The sequence below is a fragment of the Coturnix japonica genome, chromosome 6, assembly GCF_054131305.1.
Source record: "Coturnix japonica strain WE chromosome 6, WE-NBRP24, whole genome shotgun sequence".
Lineage (NCBI taxonomy): Eukaryota > Metazoa > Chordata > Aves > Galliformes > Phasianidae > Coturnix > Coturnix japonica.
Genome location: NC_140668.1, coordinates 18360772 through 18384413, shown reverse-complemented (window position 1 = coordinate 18384413; position 23642 = coordinate 18360772). Strand labels below are relative to the sequence as shown.

Sequence of the window (23642 nt, the reverse complement as noted above, 5' to 3'; positions counted from 1 at the left end):
ATGAGCTAACATCCTTTGCTTTAATTTCAAGGAAGTTAAACACCACCAGGACCTTTCACAGAAATAAAAACTTCTACCTACCTACCTTTCTGCCCACAAAATATCCAGCTTCTCTTTTGCAATTTACTTTCGCTAAGTAAAACAGATTATTTTCTTAGGAGGTTGATTTTCTACGTTTAGACTTCAGATTTGTGTTTGAACGCTGAGGGATAAAAAACATAGCTTGACTTTTTCTTCATTTTCTCTTGCTGTTTGAAAAGAGCACAGGGTTTTGTTGTTTTTTTTTTTAATATATACAATGTTAGGGTATATATATGATGTTAAGTGTGATAAAGAAAACGGAGACATTTGAGTTAGCACACTACTCAAGAGTTCAGTCCCCAGCTTTGCCACTGTTACAATTATAAGGGCAAGAACTTCCTGGAAAATGAATTTCTCCTAAGTAGAGTCATTACATTTGAGCTACAGAGACCTTTACTAGGTGAAAACTTGTTGTTCAGAGCTAAGTTGCTGTATTTAACCAAAGTAATTGTCAATGTCCGTGTTTCATTGAACCTCTTTTCCATTTCGTAATGCGAGGAGTTTGATATCGGGATGGGAAGGTCATGGTTTGATTTAGATGTTGGACTGGGAATCAGAAGATCTGGGCTCTTTTCAGGTTGTCAGTCTTATTGTCTGACTTCTTAACAACATTCTTTTCTTTCTATTATTTTTTAATGATGTTTTAAGGCATTCTGAGCTGATAGGTGTAGTGTTCATGTGCAGTAATGCTGACGTGAGTAAGTGGGGTGATAATGTAAGGGTTTTTTACATTCCTTCTAAATCTCTGCTTTCTCTTGTTCCATCCTTCTTAAAGAGCAATCCATTAATCTAGTAAAGGAGCTGTGTGATGACTATGTGACTGAGCCTGAAGAAGCCAAATTTGAATGCGAGATATCCATTCCTTCTGTGAAACCTCCCAAGTGGTATTCCTACGTGGAGAAGTCTTACAGGCTGGCAGAAACTTGATTATGCAGCAAGAAGGCACCATCCACCAGCTGACCATACCGAAAACCACCACTGATATGACAAGCACCATTCAGTTCTCAATTGGCAAATCAAAATCCACAGCCAATCTGCTTGTCAGAGGTAACATATCCAGGCTTGGTTTACATCATGAAGATGAAGAATTAATTAACGTACAGCCTTCCTTCACTGGGGTCTTTGAAATATTGTGTGTGTGTCTGGAGGGTCTGCTCCATTTCCAGTTCAAAGTCGTTGGAAACTAAATGAGACAGCTGCATCTCTGTAAAAGATGTGTTTGAATAGCTGTGATGTGCTTACTATTCAGATTTACAGAGATGAGGTTTTGTCCTTGGCTATACCAAAGAAGTCAAATCAGGTGAAATTAATTGTATTTCTGAACTAGACAAGGTTAAGTTTGGTAGCACCTAAATTTGATGTAGTTTGTCATTGAAACTTGCAGGCTTTTTATCTGCTGTTGTCCCCAGCATAAGAGTCTCCATTCACATCCTGAAGTACTTGTTATATTTTCAACTCACTCTTATTTGAATAAAAGCCTCAACAATTGGGAGCAATTTAATAAGCACAGAACAAGAGCTGGACCTTGCATTTGGTAGATAATATACAGTATTACTTCATAGAAATGTAGTCAATGGCATTCCCTATAGACAATCGTTTGTTTTATCTTTAGAGTTGTTCAAAGAACCATTGTGAACATGACATTAATTGGAATGGAATACACGCAAGAGACTTTCCTCTTCTTCCAATTGTCCTCATCCTTTCTTCTCTTCCACCCCTGCTTTGCAGATGATCATATAGAAATCACCAGGAAGTTGGAGGACAAGACAGCTTTGGAACGTCATTCTGTCATCCTGTCCTGTGACTTCAGGCCTTCTCCAAAGGTTGTGAAATGGTTCAAGGGCCACACACTCATCAAGCCCTCTGAGAAGTACAAGATCAAGAGGGATAAGCATTCAGTAGAGCTCAGAATTCTGAAGCTGAAGCCCGATGATGCTGGTGTGTACAAGTGCAAGGCAGGAATTGCAGAGACTGAGGCCACGCTGACAGCTGAAGGTATGAGCAGGGAGGGTGGCCTCTTCCATGTCCTATTTCACCTCAGATTTCTCTTCTTGAGGTTGACTTCTGCCGTTCTCTCCTGCTAACTTTATAAATGTATAATGTTCACTGAGAAGATTACACAAAGATCATCTAGTCCAACCATTCTACCACATCCCAGTATGATTTATAGTAACAGTGGTAACAGTTCACCTTGTTTCCCCACAGCCCGCAATGTAGAAGTAACAAAGCACCTGCAGGATGTGGAAATTGAAGAAGAGAGCTCTGCTGTCTTCTCCTGCGAGCTGTCCCATGATGATGAGGATGTGGAATGGTTCCTGAATGGCAACCTCCTTTACACCAACAATTACAATGACATCAAGAACGTTGGCAATTGCTGCACACTGACAATGAAGCAGGTTAAGCCTGAGGATGCTGGCACAGTGACAGTGAAGTAAGACAAGGTGTCAGAAAGCGCACCTGAAGGTGATAGGTGGGTCTGATCACACCCCTCCTGGATGTAAGAGATGCTAAGGAGCTCCAGTTCATTCTATTGTGCAGCAGTCCTGCTTCTAAAGCTCACCTCTCTGGGGTGACAAGTCATCAGAGGCTTTCTTCCAGTGGAAGGTTCCATTGCAGCAGATATCAACGAAGGAGGATGGTTTTGGTGTCCTGCCAAAGCATTCCATTGCTTTTTATCATCATTTTATTTAGCACAAGGAGAGTTACAAGAGCAGTTTCTTTTACTGCTTCAGTAACATGCAGTGTCAATGCTGTTGTCTCCAAGGATTTATGACTGCAGGGAGAGATCATTCAGTGTGTGTTTTGCCTCTGGGATGACTAATGACCAGGCTGTGAGCAACCTGATCTAGCTGTGAATGTCCCTTTTTATTGCAGGGGAGCTGGGCTTGATGGCCTTGAAGGGTCTCTTCCAATTCGAAGGGTACTGTGATTCTAATCTGCTCTCCCCAGTAATTAAGCTCTTTTACTCTATGCGCTCAGAGTTTGAAGGATTTCCTCTTTCTCCTTTCTTTTGCATTTGGTGGAAGTTTTTTCCCCAGTATAAACATCTGATGTGTGAAATAGAAGAGAGATAAAAGGAGTCAATAAAACAGGAAAATCAAAAGTGTTCAGCAGCTTATCCTCTTAATCCTGTGGCCTGCTGTATGAGCTCTGCTCCATGTGAGGGCAATGCCAGCTCTCCAGCTTTAGAAGAGCTGCATCCCAATTACTTCATATGGTATCAGTCCCACCCACCGGCAATGCAGGCTGTCCCTCCTGTTCTGTGTATTCTCCTACTGATTAGTTCAGAATTCCATAAAGTGCATTCAGTCAACAGACATGAAACCGCTTTAGGTTCTATATTGGTGTCGTCAGTGCTGTTAAAGATTTATTTATCCCTCTTTAAAAATCTGAAAGCAACTGGAAATGTATCAACTTCCGTATCACATTGTTCTGTTTTGCCCTTTTAATTGCAGAGAAGCCTGCTGTCTTCATGAAGTCCTTGGATGATGTTTTTGGTGAGGAGCAGGGTGTGATTAAATTGTAATGCGAAGTCTCTAAAGAGAAGGTCAAACCAGTGTGGAAGAAGGACGGTGTTCTGCTCACTTCTGGCAACAAGTATGAGCTGGTACAGTCTGGGAAGACCCTATATCCTCTTATCCATGACTTCGAGAAGTCAGATGCAGGTTTCTATACCTGTGATATTGGCACTGATGTTGCCAAATCAAAGGTCGGCATTCAGGGTAAGTACTGTGGAAAGTAAAGGAGTGCTGAAAGCACATTCAGTGTGGTCACTATGTCTTACACCTATTCCCCCACGAGCCTTAATAGTTTCTACAATAGAAGTGTATTACTGCAATTTAGCACAGTGATGTCTGGAAAATTCCCATTGCTTTTGATGTAAATGTATCTCATTTTGCCATGAAAATCACCAAACACATCAAGAATGTCCTGGAAATATTTCCTTTCTAAACATCCCTAAAATGGAGAAATGGTTTGAACACCAGTAGGGGTAGGATGGTAAAAAATTAGCTAATAGAAACATTTAATTTCTTGTCATAGGCAAAACCCTTTTTCTCACGCAGCATCCTAGAGTTGTCCTCTCTGTTAGGTTGTTCCCTCTGTAGCTCATTGAATCTTCATTCTGCTCCATGGACTGAGCTGCTCTAATTGTAGTTCTTCCAGAGCAAAGACAAGAGATTCACGTCTCTTTTTTTTTATAGCTTTCTGGTAATTCTGAGTGGAGAATGTCTTAGAGAATACATCAGTAAGGAATGCAGCCATGTTCTGCAAATCCTAAGTTAAAACACCAGTACTGCTACTCACATATGTCACAAATGCCTTTTCTCCATATAAACCTCATACTAACCTATCTCTTACCTTCCAGAGCTGAATAGTGGCATTACCAAACGGCTGAAAAACACTGAAATCCAGGAGGGAGAAGATTGTACTTTTGAATGCATTCTGTCCCATGAAAGCATTGATGAGTTCAAGTGGACACTGAATGGAAGCAGAGTGGAAAATGGTGGGCAATTTAAAGCTTCTAACGTGAGTCGGAAATATACTCTCATTATCAAAAGTGTGACTCCTACTGACTCTGGGGAAGTCGTTTTTACTGCCCGTGGTCTAACCTCCAAAGCCTCTCTGTCTGTGAAAGGTAATGAGATGGGAGAGATTCTGGGGTCTGATTCCTTCAACTGTCTTCTGATAAGATTGTCGTGAGAGCTAACTCATAATATGGTTAAAGTGAATAGCAACCTTCTACTTGAACCTCGAAGCACTGAGAATTTCTCTTAAAAATAAGTAAAAGGAGGAAACATTTTACACAAATGTGAGAACTACCCAAAGCACTGGGGTAGTGTTGGAAATGGGCATCTCACTACAGCTTGTTCCATTAACAGTAAATCAGGAATGATCTGTTGAGGGAACTGTGGGAGCAAATATCCTCTAAGTATAAGCTGAAGGGATGGCCTTCACATCATCTAGCTGTACAACAAATTCCTATCTAGAACATGTGCATCTGAGAGCATCATCCGAGGCTCCCAGTGTGATGAGTGGAGAGAAGAAAGAGGCAGTTTTCAGACATGGTTCATCATCCTCAATTGTGTAGATTTAAGAGAGAATAAATGCTGCCTGGAATTCTATTGTCTGTACTTTGCAGATTACTGCTGGCTGTAGGATGGCGTCTGTTGCAAGTGCCTCTCTAACTTATCTCCAGCATGTAGATGCATGTATTTTGAGAGAGGCATCCTACCCTAAGTGTATGTTACTCAAAAAGCATGTTTTCTTCCAGGAAAACCTACTGAGGTTTCAAAACAGCTGGAGGATAAGACAGCAGCAGCAGGGCAGGACATCAGCCTGAGCTGTGAGCTGTCAAAACCGGATTTGAACATCAGGTGGTACAAGGATGGCAAAGCAATCAGAAAAAGCCAGAAGTACGACTTGCAGCAGGAGGGAACTGGGGCCATTCTGATCATCCATGACTCTACTGCCAAGGACAGTGGGGAGTACCCCTGTGAGACAGAGGACTCCATAACAAAAGCCAGGGTCACTGTGCAAGGTGAGTTGAAAAGCACACTGGGGATGGCATGTAGAGAAGTCGAGGTAAATATCTGCAGCCTGTGGGTGATGTTTTTCTCTTCTGTTTCCTTGAGCAGGATCAATTCTTAGTTTTCAGAAAATAGGATGGATTAAAATCTTTTCCTTAAAATAATCTGGAAACTGAATGATTCTCCAGTGTGATGTGGATCTGGGCAGCCTGGTCTGGTGGTTGGTGACCCCTTGGAGGGGGTTTGAAACTAGATGATCTTTGAGATCCTTTTCTACTCAGGCCACTATATGATTCTGTGATCATTCTATGATTCTATGATCTTGGGTGTTAGTGAGCCAAGAAAAGATGGCAATCTGAATTAGTCTATATTGAATATGTGTAATCAAAACTATATGCAGTTTCTCAGATGAGATCCTACCAGCGCATGTATAATGGTATTGAACTTTCCAGATATCTACTGGAATTATCAAACCTATGTAAATGGGTGGACTCTGTGGTCTTCTTAGACTCTTTGCATCTCTATGTGATATTCTGAAATGAGGGCAAAGGAGATTCAGGACACCTCTGTATGCTTGGGACTTGTTGGGGTAACAAATGCCTTTGTCCTACACCCTCATCCTTTTTTTTTTCCTTCCAGAAAAACCTAATTACTTTATCAAGGAACTTTCAGATGTGAAAATTGAAGAAAGTGGAAGTGCACTTTTTACATGTCAGAGTGAGAAAGCCGCATCCTTCGTCATATGGAGGAAAGGCATTGCTGAGCTCAGGCCTGGCAGGAAATACAAGAGGGCACAGAAAGGACGAGACCTGCAGCTGTGCATAAAAAATCTGGAGAAAAGTGACAGTGACGTGTACACCTGTGACATTGGTGATGCCCAGTCCAGAGCCAAGCTGGTTGTACAAGGTATGTGTGAGAGCCATATGACTGCGCATCCTGTTTCTCCACTACCAAGACATTATCCTGGTAGAATTTGTACATTTATGGCAGGTCTTTGGGGCTGCAGCTGTCTGGCCTGAATAGCGGTTCACAAGCCATGCACAGAGCAAGCTGCACGGAAAGGGAAAGAACAACCGACTAGAGCAGTGCCATTGAGAACTTTATGTATCATTTAAAAACCAAAAATGCTGATGTACAGTGAGGCTGGTGACCCAGAAATCAGTGTGAACTTTCTATCTCTGACCTTTCTGAGTTACAAATAGTCCTCCAGAGTTCTAGGCAAAAATTCCCTGATGCTGCATTCTGGGTAGTTGTCACGGTTTAAACAAAAATCTACCTGTGTCCGTGACAGGGGGGCCACAGGCAAGCGAGGTGCTAGAAGGAGCTGAACCTCTGTCCCAACTACTTCAGAAGCAGCCCAAACCCCCTCGTACACGGCTAAGATCTCCTTCTCAGTTGGAGTGTAGCACTCCTCAGACCCTTTATATGCTCGACTCCAAAGTCCCAGGGTTTCGCCTTGGGTTTCTCCTAAAGCTCTTTGCCACAAACTCCAAGTGGGACCTTTCTCTCCAGCAGCAGTGTAGAGGATGTTCTTTACGTCCTGTCCTGTCCGTACTGGCCCCAAGGCCACGGCACGGGCTATCTCTTGTTTTCTCTGCTCAAAAGCCTGCTGCTGCTCAGGACCCCATGAGAAATTATTCTTCTTCCGTGTTACCTGATAGTGGGGGCTCACTATGTGGCTGTAGTTTGGGACATGCATTCTCCAAAAGCCCACTACTCCCAGAAAAGATTGCATCTCTGTTTTGTTGGTGGGAGGAGACATAGCAGTGATTTTGTCAATCACATCTGCTGGGATGTGTCGATGCCCATCTTGCCATTTTACACCTAAGAACTGGATTTCCTGGGCAGACCCCTTCACCTTGCTGCGCTTAATGGCAAAACAGGCTTGCAAAAGAATTTGGATTATCTGTTTTCCTTTCTTGAAAATCTCTGCTGCTGTATGGCCCCACATGACAATATCATCAATATACTGCAAGTGTTCGGGAGCAGTAAAATTATTCATGCTTTATATGATGTTATGATGTGGAATACTGATAGCAAAATTACAAAATTATTAAACCATGACACCCTGGTATTTTTCTTTTTTTTTTTCTTAAATATATATTTTTTTTTTCTTAAATATTTTCCTTTTTACTATTTAAATGTTATGGGCACATCTTATAGAAACACAAGGCTGTTTACAAAGAAGTGCATGCTGTGTTGCTGTATGATGAGCAAGATACATCTATTCTTCATCTAGCAGGAATAGTTGCTGAGCCTTAAGAACAGTTTCAGAAAGCTTTGGGAATTTGGGCATTTTCCTTGTTTCTGCAACACAAAATGAAAATTTACACTGTATACAAAGAAAAGGGGAGTCCGAACTTGTACGTTAAATTTGAAGGAGATCAATCTGGGGTAATATTTAAAAAAAAAAAAGAAAAAAAAAAAGGGAGCGTGGTCATCAAATACTATAAAATATATTAGCTGTTACTAGAATGCCACTTATCTTCCCCCCATACGAATCACTGTCATGTTGTATGTGAATTTGTGAGGTGGGTTTTGAAGCTGAAATTAAAAACTTCTTGTATGGCTGTCTTCATAGTGGCTATCCAGACTATCTGTAGAAATAACAGCTATTATGTATTCAGCTATTCACCAGTTTTAACTGATTATAAATTACGCTTCAGGGTGGAGAACATAGCATAGTGCCTGACACCTGTGTTGATCCTGAGGGCATTCTTGATTCTGTGCATTATGATGTCATGGATATTAAAGAGCAAGCTGAGGCAGCACATAGTTCCATTGTATCCCTGGAGGACCCAAAGGAAGATACTGGCTGGTTTGAAAAGCAGCTGGAGAAAACTAACTTTGAACTGATGGAGACCAAAGAAGAGCTGACAGAGAAAAACACCAAACTACTTAAAACTGAAGAAGAGCTGATGCAGAAGAACAAAGGTGAGTTATGCGATGTGAAAGGTAGAAGACAGAAATAGTTCATTAACCTAAAAGAGAAATAAACAGTTTGAGTAGGAATTAGAGGAGATGTTCTACCTTTGGAACCATAGCCTGTAGATAAGTGATAGTTTGTTCCTTGTGTATATTCAGGTTCAGCAATTCCACGGTTTTTGGTTATTTCTTTTCTTTTTTTCCCCCTCTCCTTTAAACTGCAACTAGCAGCTTTACGCTTTCGTAAGTATGGGGTTAAATGTCTATATCTTGATTTTTACTTTTATATTGTAATCTCTACTCTTCTTTATGTCTTGTGGATGCAATGTTTTCGTTCCAAGAAATATAGAAAACTTTTGAATCACTCTCAATAAGTGAAGACCACATGCAAATTAATTAATCTGTTCAAAAGCTACCTAAACATTAGAATATCTGGAAAAATTGATTACTTAATAAACTATCTATTGGCTACTTATGTAATACAAGCTTTTCTGTGTGTTACAGACTTTGAAATGCAGATGATTAAATTGGATGAGTCTGTTGAGCAACTTAAAGAAGCAACTGAGGTAACTTTATCAAGCAGATGTTGTGTAAAATTGTTTTAATACCAACTTGTGGTAGCTTAAAATGCTATGAATGCTCAGGATATCTCCACGTTCTATGCAGTCCATAAAACTTTATCCTAACTAATGTACTGCGAGCTACTGAATATGTGAAGACTAGCTTGATTAAGTATGTGTGCATACCACTTCTGGTGGTTTTTGTTCATTTTTTGATGTTTGGTAGCCTGAAGTAGCTCTGAAAACATTTATAGTTAATTCTGTCACTCAGATCTCTAACCTTGTAAGCTTAGCAACTTGACCCTTCTTAGTCTTTGACTGTCTGCATCACTGCAACTTAGTATTTCCATGGTATTAAAGCTGACTGTGATGAGTAGTCATGTCCTCACCTATTACTTCTTCCAAGAACAAGGCTCCAACTCTATCTGTGAGATTGTGTGGCCTGAACACTTCTGAGGCTTTTCTTTTCATAAGTTACTAAAGATGAATAATCAGTCCTTGGCAGTGCCAGCATGGCTTAACAATCGTCATCTTGTAAGTAAGGAAGCTTCACTTGTGGTCAAGGACACAATCTAAAATATGCGTGACAGAGCTGACTAAGCTTTAAGGTTGGATTATATCTGTCACGATGAAAGTGATTATGGCAGCTTAGCAGAAGTGTGATGTGATGAACTTGTATGAGAGCTGACCGTTTGCTCTTTGACCATGTTTGTAATTTTGTTGACTTCTTGGAAACAGGAAATTCTTTGATAAACTGGTAAACTCTTGATTGTGTGCAAGTCTTTTACTTTGTAACCTGCTAGGCTCTTGCTTTCCCTTGTATACTCTACCGAGTATTGCACTTGTCATTATCTGAAGGTGTACTTGTTCTGTCTGCTATTGAGATTTGTAACTGATGTCTATAGAGTCACCGGGTAAATATTTTAGCTGTATGGTTTTGTGTAAATATTTGCCTACAGAAGATTACTGAGACTTAAGTGCTCCTTTTGTTAAGCTTCAATGTAACTGATCTTATATCAATACAGGAAAAGACTACCTACCATTTAACTACCATTAAGTCAGAACCGGCAGAAGAGAACACTAATAAAGGAACTGAAAGCAGCCAATTTTCAGTGCTTTCAGTTAAAGCACTGAAACAAGAGAAAACTGAGTTGGAAGTGGGAAGAAAGCACAGTACTGACGAGGATAAGCCTACTGTGGAAGAGCCACCTCCAAAGAAAGGTACAGTTTCTTCCATCCTTGAACAGGGTGTCTTCCAAAACAATAAATTGCTTCCTATTCTGGATAGGAAGCAAAAGGCTGTGAAGCACGTACCTTATGGTATAAGGAGAAAAGCCACTGTGTTAAACTGTAAATAGAAGTAACTGTTATGTAAATATCCCTTTTTCAGAAGGTCCTATGCTGTTCATTTTTGAATGCTTAAGAATAAAAGTTTTTTGCACTATTTTTTTCCTTTTTGCTGCTTTTTCCTCATCTGTTGATGCACTTGCAGATTTGGTAATAGTTTTAAAGCAGTTTCTTTAGGACTGTTTCAACTGCTGTTGCTGATCTTCTGAGTAGCATCAGCTGTTCAAGTGCTTTTTTTTGTTTGTTTGTTTCCTGAAGCAACTATCAAAATTGTTGACGACCTGCTAATTGCTCGCTCATGGGCAATATTTGAGCAAAATGGTTTGGATAAGCTCTGATGCATTTAACTTCACTTCTGGGCACAGCTGAGCATCAGTGTTCCTAGAATTACGGAAGGCATATACAATGTAGAAGGGAAAATCTAAAACTTAGCTGTATTCCCTTCCTTTCTTGTATTCCTCTTGCAAAATATGTGCAAGGGAGAAAGTCAAGGCCTTCTTTGGATGAGATGCTGTTCTTGGATGATTTGTCCCTGCTGCCTTTATTTGGCATAAATATTGAATCCTAATGTGACCACTGAATGGCATCACATATAAGCATCTTACCAGAGACTGAGGGAGGGATGTGGACTCCTCCATACTCCAAATAGTAATGGGTTTGTTCTAATCATATGACCAAAGCTCTCATTTAAAAATTAATGACAGCAATGCTCCACATAGGAATTAAAATGGGTAGCTGATAGTCACAATGTCAGCATGAAGTTTTCTGTTAAGAAGTACTGAGTATTTAATCATATTAAAATTTTCTTCTATTTGTGAGTATTAATAGCGTCCAATTTCAAAAACCGCTTAATATATATTCTTTAGCTATGTTAAATATACACAGTAGAACAATGAGCACAGGTATGTTGTGCTGGTTCTTTTGTAGAATTAGTTATATAAGTAGCACGAGCAAAAGTGTTTTAGGAGATGCTAGGTTATCTCAGCTTCAAGTTCAGGGTATTTACACCATTCTCTGAGCTTTTAGGTCTTGTTTCCTATGCTCTGTAATAATGCTTTTTCCCTACTTCCTCTGTAAGGAGCTTCTAGACTGAACATTACACATCTTCTCCCTAGTCTTATTTATCTTGCTTTAGTGCTTGCTTGTTGTTTTCAGCATAAAGTGTTTAGATTACTTATAAATCATATTCCCCTCACTAGTGTTGCTGGGTGAGCAGTCAAAACCCAAAACCTGGTTTGGGGTGGAATATGCCACTGCTGTTTCTTCAGTATGACTTTTAAATCAGTTGAGGGCTGTATACAAAACTCCTTAGATGAGTTAAGAGGCTGTTTCCATGCAGTACATGTGAATCTGTATGTAATGCAGGCTGCACGTGGGCACTATAAAATTCTGCATTGTAGTAATAAAAGGACTGTACAAGAATCACCATGGAATATATTGTTGTGGTGACCCAATCCCTAGTAAGTCTTGACTTATATTTATTTTTTTAATACTTAAAGTATGCATATTATGGAATGGACATAACTGGATTCTAAAGCAATGATGAAATACAGCAGAAGTCGCTTTTGATAGAAAGAAAATACTTGGTGTTGTGAACTGCTATGTAATAATGATTTTAATCAATCTGAGCTACATTCCTTTTCCTCTTTTTTTTTGGTTTGTTTGTTTGTTTGTTTTACAGTAGTTGTAAATGAGAGAAAGAAAAAGAACACTGTAGAGCAAAGGACAATTGAACACATGAAACAAAAGTGCTCCGCGTACCGAAAGGAAGTACTAGCACTGAGGGAAAGAACTGAAATCATGGAACATCATTTAACTGTGCTTGAAGAACAATGCAGAAGAGAAAAAAATAAAAAAGAAGATTTCAGTAAGCAGGTAACAAGCCTGCATATTCAGCTTTCTTTTTCTGAAGAAACAGCTGATGCCCTCCGTGAACAAATTCTGCAGGGTCAAGCTGACTATCGGGGAATTGCTTCTGAACTGGATGAACAGAAATCTATAAATATGACACTTGAAAACAAAAATGCCCAACTAACTAACAACATAGAAGCTGCCAAAGAATATATAATTGATAAAGTGTCACGAGTAAAAGAAATGTGGACCAAATTAGATGAATTATACAAATGTCACTTAGAGTTTCACGCCATCGGTACTGACTTTGTCAGTGTAAAGGATTCCTCAGACTGTGAAAAAGATGAGCCAGGGACATCTCAAATTAGTTCTGCATGCATTCAGTCACAGACTTCTTCCATCTCAGATCTTGTGCAGGACCTCTCCTTTAACTATAGTCTTGAAAGGATTTGGGAAGTATGCAGAAGTATTGTTGATGTTTCCTCACAAAAATGTCAGCACATCAAAGCACTGCTTCAAGACAATGAAAACCTAAAGGCGGGACTGAATAATGCTGAAAATCATAATCGTCAACTTGTAACGAAGCTATGTGAGATTACAACTCACACTAGTCAGGAAGATGATCTTGTGAATCAGTTACATGAGCAAATAGAAAAGAAAACTCAGGAGTTTGAAGAAAAGACTGCAGAAGATCAGAGAGTGATTGCACAATTTAAGGAGGAAGTTGCCAACTGTGAGGTAAAAATAAGAGAGCTTGAATATCTCCTGGAGGCTTCCAAGACAATGGAAGACAATGTGTCAAAACTCAATGAATTACTTAAAGAAAAAGAATCTATTATTGTTAGTCTGGAGAGAGTTACAGCAACTCTGCAGGAGAAGTCTACAAATGCAGACAAAAAGGTTGAAGAGTTAAGTAGCAAAGAAGCAAATCTGATTCAAGAAGTTATGCAGCTGAAAAACAGCTTGGAGCAGATGAAACATTCTCTTTGGGAAAAGGAAAAGAGTGAAATGGAGAAAGTGCAACGTATAGAATCGTAAGTAACCACTGAGTTAACTTAGAGCCCTTTGAGAATGAACTAGAGTTAAAAATAGTTAATGGGAACATCCCTTCGACTTAATGCATCTGCATGCTTATCAATGGCCAAACTACTACTTTAGGATGCTTTGGTATGCTACTTGAGTTCCAAGAGAAAACAGGAGTGTGCAAGGAAATAAAGAATAATATGGGGATTTCTGGTGGTTTTGTTGTATATCCCTCAGAATAGCATCTGAATAATTTATTGCTTCATAATCTGATTATGAGAAGCAAGCTGAAATTCAAAAGTAATTGTTTAAATCTTGTCACTGGTCTGGATAGATTTAAGAGTCTATTTACAAATAGAAACCAACAGGCAGGGCATGGATGAAGCTGTAATTGCTGTTTCCATGAGATGTGTAACAGTAATGTTCTTTGTCTCTTTATTTTTAACATAAGGCTAGAAAATATTCTTTCTGAGAGTTCTGCCCTTGTACTGAATTTGAAAAAAGATTTGCAGAGGAAAGAAGAAGAGTATGCAGATCTAAAAGACAAACATTCTGATGCCGAGAAACAAATTCAGCAAGTACAAAGCGAGGTTTGTAGTCAACTGAGCTATTTTTTTCTGTAAGATTATGCTTGGCTTTCTGCTGTTAAAACTTCTCAAACTTTAACTATGAAGCTGGAAATTTCACACTAGTGTGGCTAGCAGCAAATCTTAGGTAAAGTTGCCATTGAAGCTCTAGAGGGGACCAGAAGTTAAAACATGGTTTCACATAGATAATGAACAGAGGAAAGTAAAGTTGGTTAGTAGTCTGGAATAGGGTTTGTGAAGAGAATAGCTAACCTGCCTCTGGAGGGGACTTGTTATTATCTCTACGTTACTGGTGACGTATCCGTGGTAACTCCAAAGCCTAAAACCTAAGTCTTGTGAAAAAACGCTGATAACTGGGAAGAAGAATGCTATTTACTTGAAGAGAAATAGACTAATTTCCAGAGGCTCTTTAATATAAGCATGTATATTTTTTTTCTTCAATTTCAGCTTCAGTGATGTTAATAGTTAAAATTTAATTATTAAACAAGTAGATATTTTAAAATCCATTTTGCAGGATCTTAGTCTGAAAGTTTATTGGGTGTGCTTGGGTGGAAAATTGAAGCTTAAAAATGAATTCATGTCTTCCTTGGTAACCTTGCACTTGCTGTCGTTTTCCTACTCAGCACTTGTTTGTGAATTCCTCTTTATTTAACAAAGAAGTATTTGGCCAGGTTGGATTACAGAAGTCTTTTAATGAACCGTGAGCTGTGCTTACATTACAGGTGTCCACGATGCGTTCTGTGGAGGAATCCCTCAGGAACAAGATGGATGAACTTGAAAGGATTAATAACTAGTTTAAGGATGAGCTGGATTATAAAGACTTCTATATCCAACAACTTAAACAGGTATTTTTCTTGCTCTTATTTTTTATTAAATGAATGATGCAGGTTTTCCAAGCAACAGGAAAAAGGTCAAAAAACAAAAAAAAAAATTGGAGCAAAATGAAAGTGGCCAACTGAAATTAGCGGTAGACCATGAAAGATATTCAAATAATTAGTCACTACAGAGCACTGGCAGATTGCTTTAAATACAATAATCTGCATAGTAAATACATATGTAATACATGCATATAACCTGATCTTGTTGAGTGACATCACGATATGTTAATTGAAATGTCTTACCATAAACTCTTTTTATCAGCTTGAGTCCTTATTTATGCTATATGAAAAACTTATTAATTCTAGGCTGTCTTAAAGATTCTGCTTGTTTCTACTGTGTGTGCTTTTCTTTCAACATGAAATATAGGAGCTGGAGGAAAAGGACCATAATATTCAAAAGTGGCGTGAGGAGAGAGATCAGTTAGTAGAAGATTTGGAAGAACAGCTCAAAACTTTGGCTTCTAATGCCATACAAAAAGAGACAGAAATAGCAGAACTGAGACAATCTGCCTTAAAGGATTCAAGCAAGGTCAGCTCTCCTTTCCTCTTACCTGATTAGCTACCCATAAATTCTCTAAAACTCCTGTACCTGCTCTTTGTATTCTGGGTGTGCTTCTGTTCTTGAACACTGTCGTATTGACATCATGTGCAACTAACCAAAAAAAGCACCAGCTTTTATTTTTGTTCTTCAGAAACAGAATTTCTGTTTCTTTCTCTGAGGTAGTATCTACAATGGCATGAAAAGACAGAAGGGGACGTGGAGAGAGATTAAGGGAAGCATCAAAAAGCAGAGGGGGGATGATCTCTGGAAGTTGCATTTCTTATTTCAACATCCAGCTTTTAATCAGGATAGCCAATCTAAGCCGTAGCATAGAATTTCAGAAGCTAAACAGAAGACTAAATGAGTTGTGCTCTTTTGAGAATGTTTGGATTCACTTTCTCTGAGAAGAAAGATGTTCTCATAGCAAAACTTCCCCTACAACTGCCGACTTTCTCACAGTACCGAAGATTTGGGAACAAATAAATGCTCGGGTTATTATATCTTAAGAGAGATGAAGGCTGAAGCACATAAGTAAAATAGAAGAATCAAAATATATTGTATTACAACTTCCCAGGCAATTCTGTGACTACTGCACTTGTAACAGTGACCGTACAAATCCGTGAAATGTTACTGTTCTGGAATAGTTAAGTGTTCTAGCCTGCAATTCTAAAACTGATGCTACTAAGTAATTGCAATACTGCTTGTGTGTGTTAATTCCTTTTGCCAATCCCACAACTCAGCAGTTTTTACTGTTTATTAGGATAATGCAACTGTGATAGAAGAGTTAAGAAAAGAACTGGCTGACAAAGATGACTTTATAAAGGAATTAAAACAATGCATTAACCACAGTAGCCCTCAGTGTTTGCCAGAAATACCTTTACTTGAAGAAAGACAAAGTAGAAGGAATGACTCTGTAAATGAAAAGGTATGATTATATTTATAGAAAGTCAGTACTTAACATCTTGTTAACCCCTTTTTGTTCTTCTGTTTTCCTAGGAGATACTGGAGCTGGAATCATTGTTCTTGGCATATAGTCCTTTAACTACATATTCAGTGACGAGTACTTGTTGGTTCTTTTTGTCTTCCACTCAAACATGAGCTCTCATCTTCTCAAAAATATTTTATTTACTAGAACACCATCTCTCTGTGTACATTATGGAACTTTTCCATGCAGTTTTCCATGTATTCGTATGTGGATGCTGAAGATTAGGCAGAGGTTTAGCCTTTGGTGTTCTAACATAGCAGCTGTGAGCGTGCAGAGTATGGGGGGTATGGATGACAAAACGACCAGCGTTACAGATTTTGTCCCTAAATAATGTCTCGCTTTCTCTCTTTTGGAGGCAGAATACTGCCTGAGACTGTTAGTGAGACCCAGTAGGGTGTATCTGAAGATCACACAATGAATAGATGTTACTACCTTCCCACACTTGTGCTGTGTTTCAGCTTACGTGTTCATGTGGCATCTGAGCTTGAGGTTTTACACTGTCACTTTAGAAAACTCGAGATATTTTGGAGGTCTAATGCATAGCCTAATCTTTACTCCTTTTAAATATTTACAGCCTAGGAAACAGCAAAGCAAAACTAAAAATGGAGAAAGTATTCCATTAAGATGCAAAGCTGAAGACAATTATTTGTCACGTCGATGTACTAGGAGCCTCACTTCATTAAATGAATCTGAGGTTAGTATGAAACTTCAGATCTGAAAATGTTGTGATTGTATTGCTTTTGATAAGGAATGAGTAGGAAAAGATCTCATGTTCTCTAAACAATTCCCAAGTTTTAATTTATTTATCCCTTTCAAGGTGATCAGATCACCTGTTTTTATAGCCTTTGATAGGAATAAAAGCTGTTGAAACAATTGTGTGATGAATTTTTGTCAGGTGCTGTTGAAAACTCTCCTCATGTTAATGCTTATGAAGTGGCTCATGATTAGATAAGTTACTTGGAAAAAATTCATGGAGCCACTGAAATGGGCACAGCAAATTGAACTTATTTTCTTCCTCTGCAGGATTTCTGGATATTGTTTTGTTAGCAGATGATGTTAATCATTCCTATATAAGTTTTTAATTGCTAACTTTCATAAAATAGCAGTTACATATATTTTAAAAACAAAGTATTTATTAACCAACTTAATTCTTGGAAATACAGTGGGTGGTGATACTCCATTCAGATTCTTAGCAGAGCCTGATAAAGTGGCTCTGACTACTTTTTGTCTTTCTACAATCTTTGGTAACTTTTTGAGAGGAAGAAGACTCCCCTCAGGGGGTCGGAACAGTGTAAGTAGTAAAAGCTGCTAGTCTGTGTTTGGGACACTGGAGTTTGCTATTTACTAGCAGCAGTAGAAGCAGCCATCTACCATTTTCTGATGTCCCCAGCAGCCTGTCTTCCATGTGTTCAACCAGCATCTGAACTCATTTTTGATATGCTAGCTGAATTCCTGCCATAGAGAAGGAGGAGTCCAGGTGATCTCAGTTCTGACTTTGTTGTTCCTGTTGAGAAAAACAGGATTGGGTGGATTGTGGACAGTAAGTGCTGCTGGGGAAATGCATACTGACATTTCCCTGTCACTTAGCTGTGCATTTGCTGCCATTTGACCATGAGCAGGTACATGATAGCCTTCAGCTTAAGTACGGTGTCATTGCTTGAATGTCTGTATTCTCTCCAGGGAAAAGATAGCAATGGAGTTCTTTAATGACTTGTACTGGGCTTGCACCTTGCCAGCTGGACCTTACTTATGTAAATAACATCTCTAGTGTAGAAGAGGAAGGGCAAATTCCCTAAGAATAAGCTGGAAGTTAATCGAACACTTGAATCAAATGCTCCTGTTCCTGCCCAGTTCTGACACAGCAGAGTTGAGATGAAGAAAATCGTGTCAGTTCTACCACCATTCTCTATTAAAAAAAAAGTGTAGTTGTCTGTGCCCTTGAGAAAAAATGACTTGTAAAGTATCAGGCTCAGTTTAACATGGAGAACTCTTTTTGTGATCATAGATTGGAAATAATTTTAAATGTAACAAGTTCTAGGAAAGAAGGGTAAAACTCTGCTGTAACTGAAATAGACTCCTTCTGTTACAGGTGTTCTTACAGCAGGAAAATCGAATGCTTACATATCCTTTTCCAGATGCTTTATAGCTTTTAAATCTCATGGCTACCTTAACACTTGCACTTAAAATTCTTCTGTGCTATCAGGAGCATTTGGAAACTGTCCTCGACTCTTCTGGAGTGTCCGCAGAAAATGGCAAAACTAGTCGGTTCCCAAAACCGGAGCTGGAAATCCCACTGATACCTCTGCAACCTGATAAGATGGAGATAAAGCAGCACGGCAGCATGATACCTTTAGGAGTGAAAATGACTAAGGCAAAAAAGAAAAGAAGTGATGACATGGATGAGGTATGACCCAACAGAAAACAAAATATCTGATGCCTTTTTACCATTCTCATTTAAGCATTAAAAAAATGCTATTTCTACCTCAGTAAAGTAGTTGAAGAATTTAATCAATGAACTGCTTTAATGAACAAAACTAATAGCCAAGCTCAGTGATAATGGTTTAAGAGAAGGGAATTTCTCTTAACTCCATTGTGTATTTTCTTTGAAACCTGTAGACATAAATCAGCTTTTTAGACATCATGAGATGTCTAATACTGATATCTTAATGTCCTGTTTTTATAATTGAATGCTTATTTATTATTTGATTTACAGTGGAATAGTTACCACTAGCAGATACTTCCCTACTATTAGCAAAAGTGTTTAAAGTGTTCACTTTTGTGACATCAATTGTTCTTTCCAAAAGAATCATGGCTGAAACTTGTCTTATTTTCCCAGGATTTTGTGAAAAGTGAGAACACGAAAAATACAAAATCTGTCATGGCTTTTAATTCACCCTCTGCAAGTGACGAGAAAATGGTTGGTTTTTGTTCTAGTTTTGAAGCTAGCTTGGGACTTCCTCTAATTGTGTGGTCACACCAAAGAAGCAGTGTCTTATCCTTATCTGTATACCTGAATGGGAATCTTACATGCTTATGAGCTCTTCCTATTAAATTCCATAAGCTAACCAAAGGGCAAGTCAGTCTGTCCCCAGAGCGTGTAATGGCTGTACTGTGTAATGATTTGGAGGGAAGGATATTGCACACTGAATAGTTGGGAAGAGAAGCTTTAGTGTATTATCGTGTGCTTTTGTAAGTGAAGCCCTTGTATTAAACTAAGGTTCATATCATTAATATGCATGGCAGTTATTAAAAACAGATGTTCACATGTGATAGCAGTATCCTTGGCATGGTCAGAGTATGAGTAGTAGATTTTTCCCATCTGTTGTCTTCTGTTTTGTATGTTTGTTTGTTTTATGTAATTAGAACAGCTTATGTAAGAAACAACTCCACAGCTTGGGAGCTACTTTTAAAGAAACTACTGCCTTATTAAGAAACTTTAAGAAACGTATGCCTTGAAATAGCTGAGATTTTGACAACTCCCTAAAGGGTATAAAATTGTCTACATTACTTGCCGTTGGTATCATCAGCATAATGAACAGAGGTGTCAGTAGTAAAGCTCAAAATGTCAACTTAAAATAACGTTGAACTAAAATGAAGTTTAAACAATGCTCTTGTTTCACATGTTCACATCTCTGTTGAACAGAAATCTGGAAAAGACTACTTCCTGAGAAAGCGAGTACATGCTTCAAGACTGACTAAAAAGAAGGATGAAACACTGCAAAAAGTTGGAGATTTTATTCAAAGCTCTCCTTCTATTATACACTCTAAAGGTTGGTGTAGAATAAGTTTTATTCCATGTTTTCTAGACATTGTAGAATGGCTTGTTTCTGCTGTAGGCTATTAATGTATGTGTTCTTAGACTTGTCTGCCATGGTAAGTTGTCCTTTGATTTATGAAGTAAATGCATTTATTCGTCTCTTCAGAGATTCATTATTACATTTGTGAAAACCTACAAGTATACAGAGAAAGTTGGTTCTGTCTTGTGCTTCTGTCAGCACGAAAGTTAGGCCTGTTGTTTAACTCCTGCTGAAGTTTCTGACTTCCAGCGACTTCTGAGCCATGATTGTCTTTCATACTCCATTTTAATGCGTGCTTTAAGCTGCCGTACCTGAAGCTATAAACTGTTTCAGCTATAGAAGCAATAAAGAACCTCGATGAACAAATACAATTTCTGAGTATTTTCACTTAAATTTTACGTGTCATTTATTAACCAAGTTTGTTACGAAGCTTTTTATGCATTCAGTGATTTAAAGACTCACAAAACCAGTAAGTTGATTGGTTTACGTATCAAAACAAATTTCTTCTAGCCAAGAAGCTGATGTCAGCAGTAAGTTCTCCTAAATCAAACGAACCTGAAAGTCTCGAAGAAGGAGAGACCAAGCCAAAACGATGCAAAAGGAAGCTGTATTCCACTGTCGTTTCTGGCCCTCTAGATATACCTGCTTCTTCGGTAAGCGATTATACTGTAGTCTTGGCTTAAAATAAACTACTAAGGAGTCCAAACAGACTGGAGGTTTCATCTATTTGCAGGAGAAGGTTGAAAGTACTGAGGTATTTCTTTATTCTACCAAGTCATTCTTGTTGGTCTTCCTGCTGTTCTGTTTTATTTTGTCCTCAAAGATCTCTGTGTTTGGCTGGCTTACAGTTTACTAAGTAGGTGATGTAGCAATCACGGAGATGTCTTCTAATTTGGAATCATAGATAATTTCAGTGTGTTGGAGTGGGATTATTCTACTACACACTTTTCTAGAGCACAACTTAGACAGCTTTTTAGGTATGCTTAAACTATGATCTCCTGTCTCAGCCAACTTGCAAAGGATCTGATGTGCCAGTTTCATGACTCTGTCAGCAGCTATTGTGCTAAGAACATTCTTGCTCTGTTGGAACTGCATCTTTTAATTATATTAGAGTCCTTTTTCTGTTCAGCATAGTGATCATTTGCCCATACTGTAATATCCCTCTGAATTTTTTGATGATTTGACGAATGATAGGGGCAGAAACCAAAATGTTATTTTTTTTTGTTAGAGGATGAAGAAGATGAGACAGTTTCTTCTCTCACTGTAGTTCTGAGAACATGGAACTGAACCGAGAACTGAAATTCTGGGCAAGTCATAGCTACAGGGATTGAGGCTAAAAATGTTTTCTGAACGCTTCATGTTTCACAAAACAAGTATTATAATACTCTTTTGAAAACAAGTATTTCAAAATGAAAGCTGCCTTCAGGCTTTCCTCAGATGTGTGTGCTTTTTTAAGATAAACAGGATTTTGTACATTCTCCATATTTGTTCCTTGTGATTAAGCTGCATTAAAATGATCTCGGTATCCCATAGTTTTCTGAATAAAATATAATAAGCAAATGCCATTCTGAAATCCATTTAGGGGAAGAAATATGTTTGCGTGGGTCAAGAAGAGCTTGTCAGTCTTGTGTGAAAAGATGAGTAACTTTTGAAATGTTTTCTTCAGGAATCTGAGGAACAAAAGAAGGAAAGTGATCATCTGATCATCAAGCGACGGCTGAGATCCAGAACAGCTAAAAAACCTTGAAGAAGCGTGTTTGTTCCCCTTTCTCAGGACATACTTTTATTGTATTATTAAAACTGGTTGTTAATAAACATAACAGTTACTCCGTTGTGTTCTTAAATTTGTATATAGGTGTTTGTTGCAGAACGGTGGGAGAAAAGCAGACGACCACACCTGTCATTGACATATGATCAGCGAATCTCATTTATTCCTTGGCTGCGTGTACCTTTATAATAGGGATAATTAGCTCATACATATTGCAAAAGTGGAGCTCATCATTGGTTCCCAATTACATACCATCCCCGAGTATCTTAACAGCTTGTTGTTATCAACTGAAAGCTACTCCCTTGCTGAGTTCCCAGAACCATGGCTAGTTTCTCACCATCCCAGGGCATCTTGTTATTCTCACTGCCCTTGCAAGTGGCATGACTGTTAGATTAACTGCACTGTGTTTACGACCCTTCTCAGCTAACTAACTGTAAAAAAACACTCTCTACACATGAGAAGCATCATTTCTGTCCATGATTAGAAATTAGGTCCTAGTAATTGATTTAATTGCTCTGCTATTCTTACGGGATCCCCAGTTAAGGAATCAATTTCCTCCTTGAATCTCCTGACTTGTCTGCTAGTAAAAATGGCAGCTTAGCATGCCCTATTTTCCTTTGACCTAAGGAGACTTCCCTAAGAGGATAATGTGAAGTATTTGTAAGGTTAGTTTTAGAGAAAGGAGAACTCTCCAGGTCCTGTTTACACTGTTCCAGTTCCCTCGGTAATTGAGAGTGCATCCTCCCTCTAGGGCCCTGCATGGGATCAGCAGCTCAGCCAGCCCCCTTCTCTGGAGGGGTTGCTGCTGCTTGCATTGCTCTAGAAATTGTGGGGGTTGAGGGGGGGGAGAGGGAATGTATCTAAGGGATCCCATTTATGATCTTTCTGCTTTTTTTTTCTTTTGAACTTTGACTCCTTGTGAGGAACTGTTACTTCTTGCACCCATTCAATGTCATAAGCCAATTATTTTTCAGAGAAAGGAGTATTACTGTTTACATATAAATTCAAAGTCTGACAAGCCCAATCTTTGTCAGACCCCTATTTTGGTCAAAATAATGATTTTCCCTATAGTGGCTCTCTAGGCTTTTTGTATACAGTATTTAAACATCTTTTTCGTTATCCCCAGTTTTGGGATTATTTTTCCAATTCTGAAGCTTCTCCCCAAGGGGCTTATCTTCAGGCACAAATCTGGGGATGCTTTTCCCTTGTACTTGGCAGCTCCTATTCCCCTTATCTCCAGAATGATGCTGTGAACTACTCAGCTCACACGATTCTTGGATTTAGGGCCCATTCCCTCTGGAGTACCTCGCTCTGATTCTCGGATTATTAGGGGTGTGCTGCTGGCACTTCATCAAGTGCACAGGGTACCATACAGCAACAGCGCGCTCCCAGACTCACCTGAGTCCCAAGACTCACCTGAGACTCAAGAGACCCCCCAAAGCAAGAATTAAATTCCCTTGCCTCTGTCTGTGCACGAAATTACCGGGACAGCAGGAGTCAACACCTGTGCCTTAGCTTTCATAGAGCCCATCCTTCATGTAACAGTTTCCTATCAGCCATCCCAAGAAGTCACCTCACCACCCAGGTAGGACCGCTGAAATCAGTTGGGTGCACCTCTCCTGTCCAGGAACCCCAAAGAGGCGATAATAATCCCAGGCCAGCAATTGTAGTATTGATATGATGATTTTATTCAAAGTCTTTGTTAAACAAAGAGGGAAGATTATGGTATGCCCTATAATCTTGAAATACCTCTTGGTCACCCCCATTTACA

General features: G+C 39.0%; 2 protein-coding genes across 2 annotated transcripts; both read left to right on the top strand.

The window, feature by feature from the left end:
- On the top strand, positions 1 to 2561 carry LOC146760441 (myosin-binding protein C, cardiac-type-like). The gene is made up of 3 exons (XM_085551441.1): positions 1 to 4; positions 1810 to 2076; positions 2287 to 2561. Exons 1-3 carry the CDS (start codon positions 1 to 3, stop codon positions 2514 to 2516), a joined length of 501 nt encoding a protein of 166 aa, XP_085407567.1. The 3' UTR covers positions 2517 to 2561.
- A 2003-nt stretch (positions 2562 to 4564) lies between these two features.
- Positions 4565 to 21932, top strand: LOC146760440 (kinesin-like protein KIF20B). The gene is made up of 9 exons (XM_085551440.1): positions 4565 to 4585; positions 15148 to 15309; positions 16082 to 16246; positions 16881 to 17000; positions 18510 to 18710; positions 19143 to 19223; positions 19950 to 20076; positions 20614 to 20756; positions 21770 to 21932. Exons 1-9 carry the CDS (start codon positions 4565 to 4567, stop codon positions 21848 to 21850), a joined length of 1101 nt encoding a protein of 366 aa, XP_085407566.1. The 3' UTR covers positions 21851 to 21932.
- Positions 21933 to 23642: the final 1710 nt, after the last annotated feature.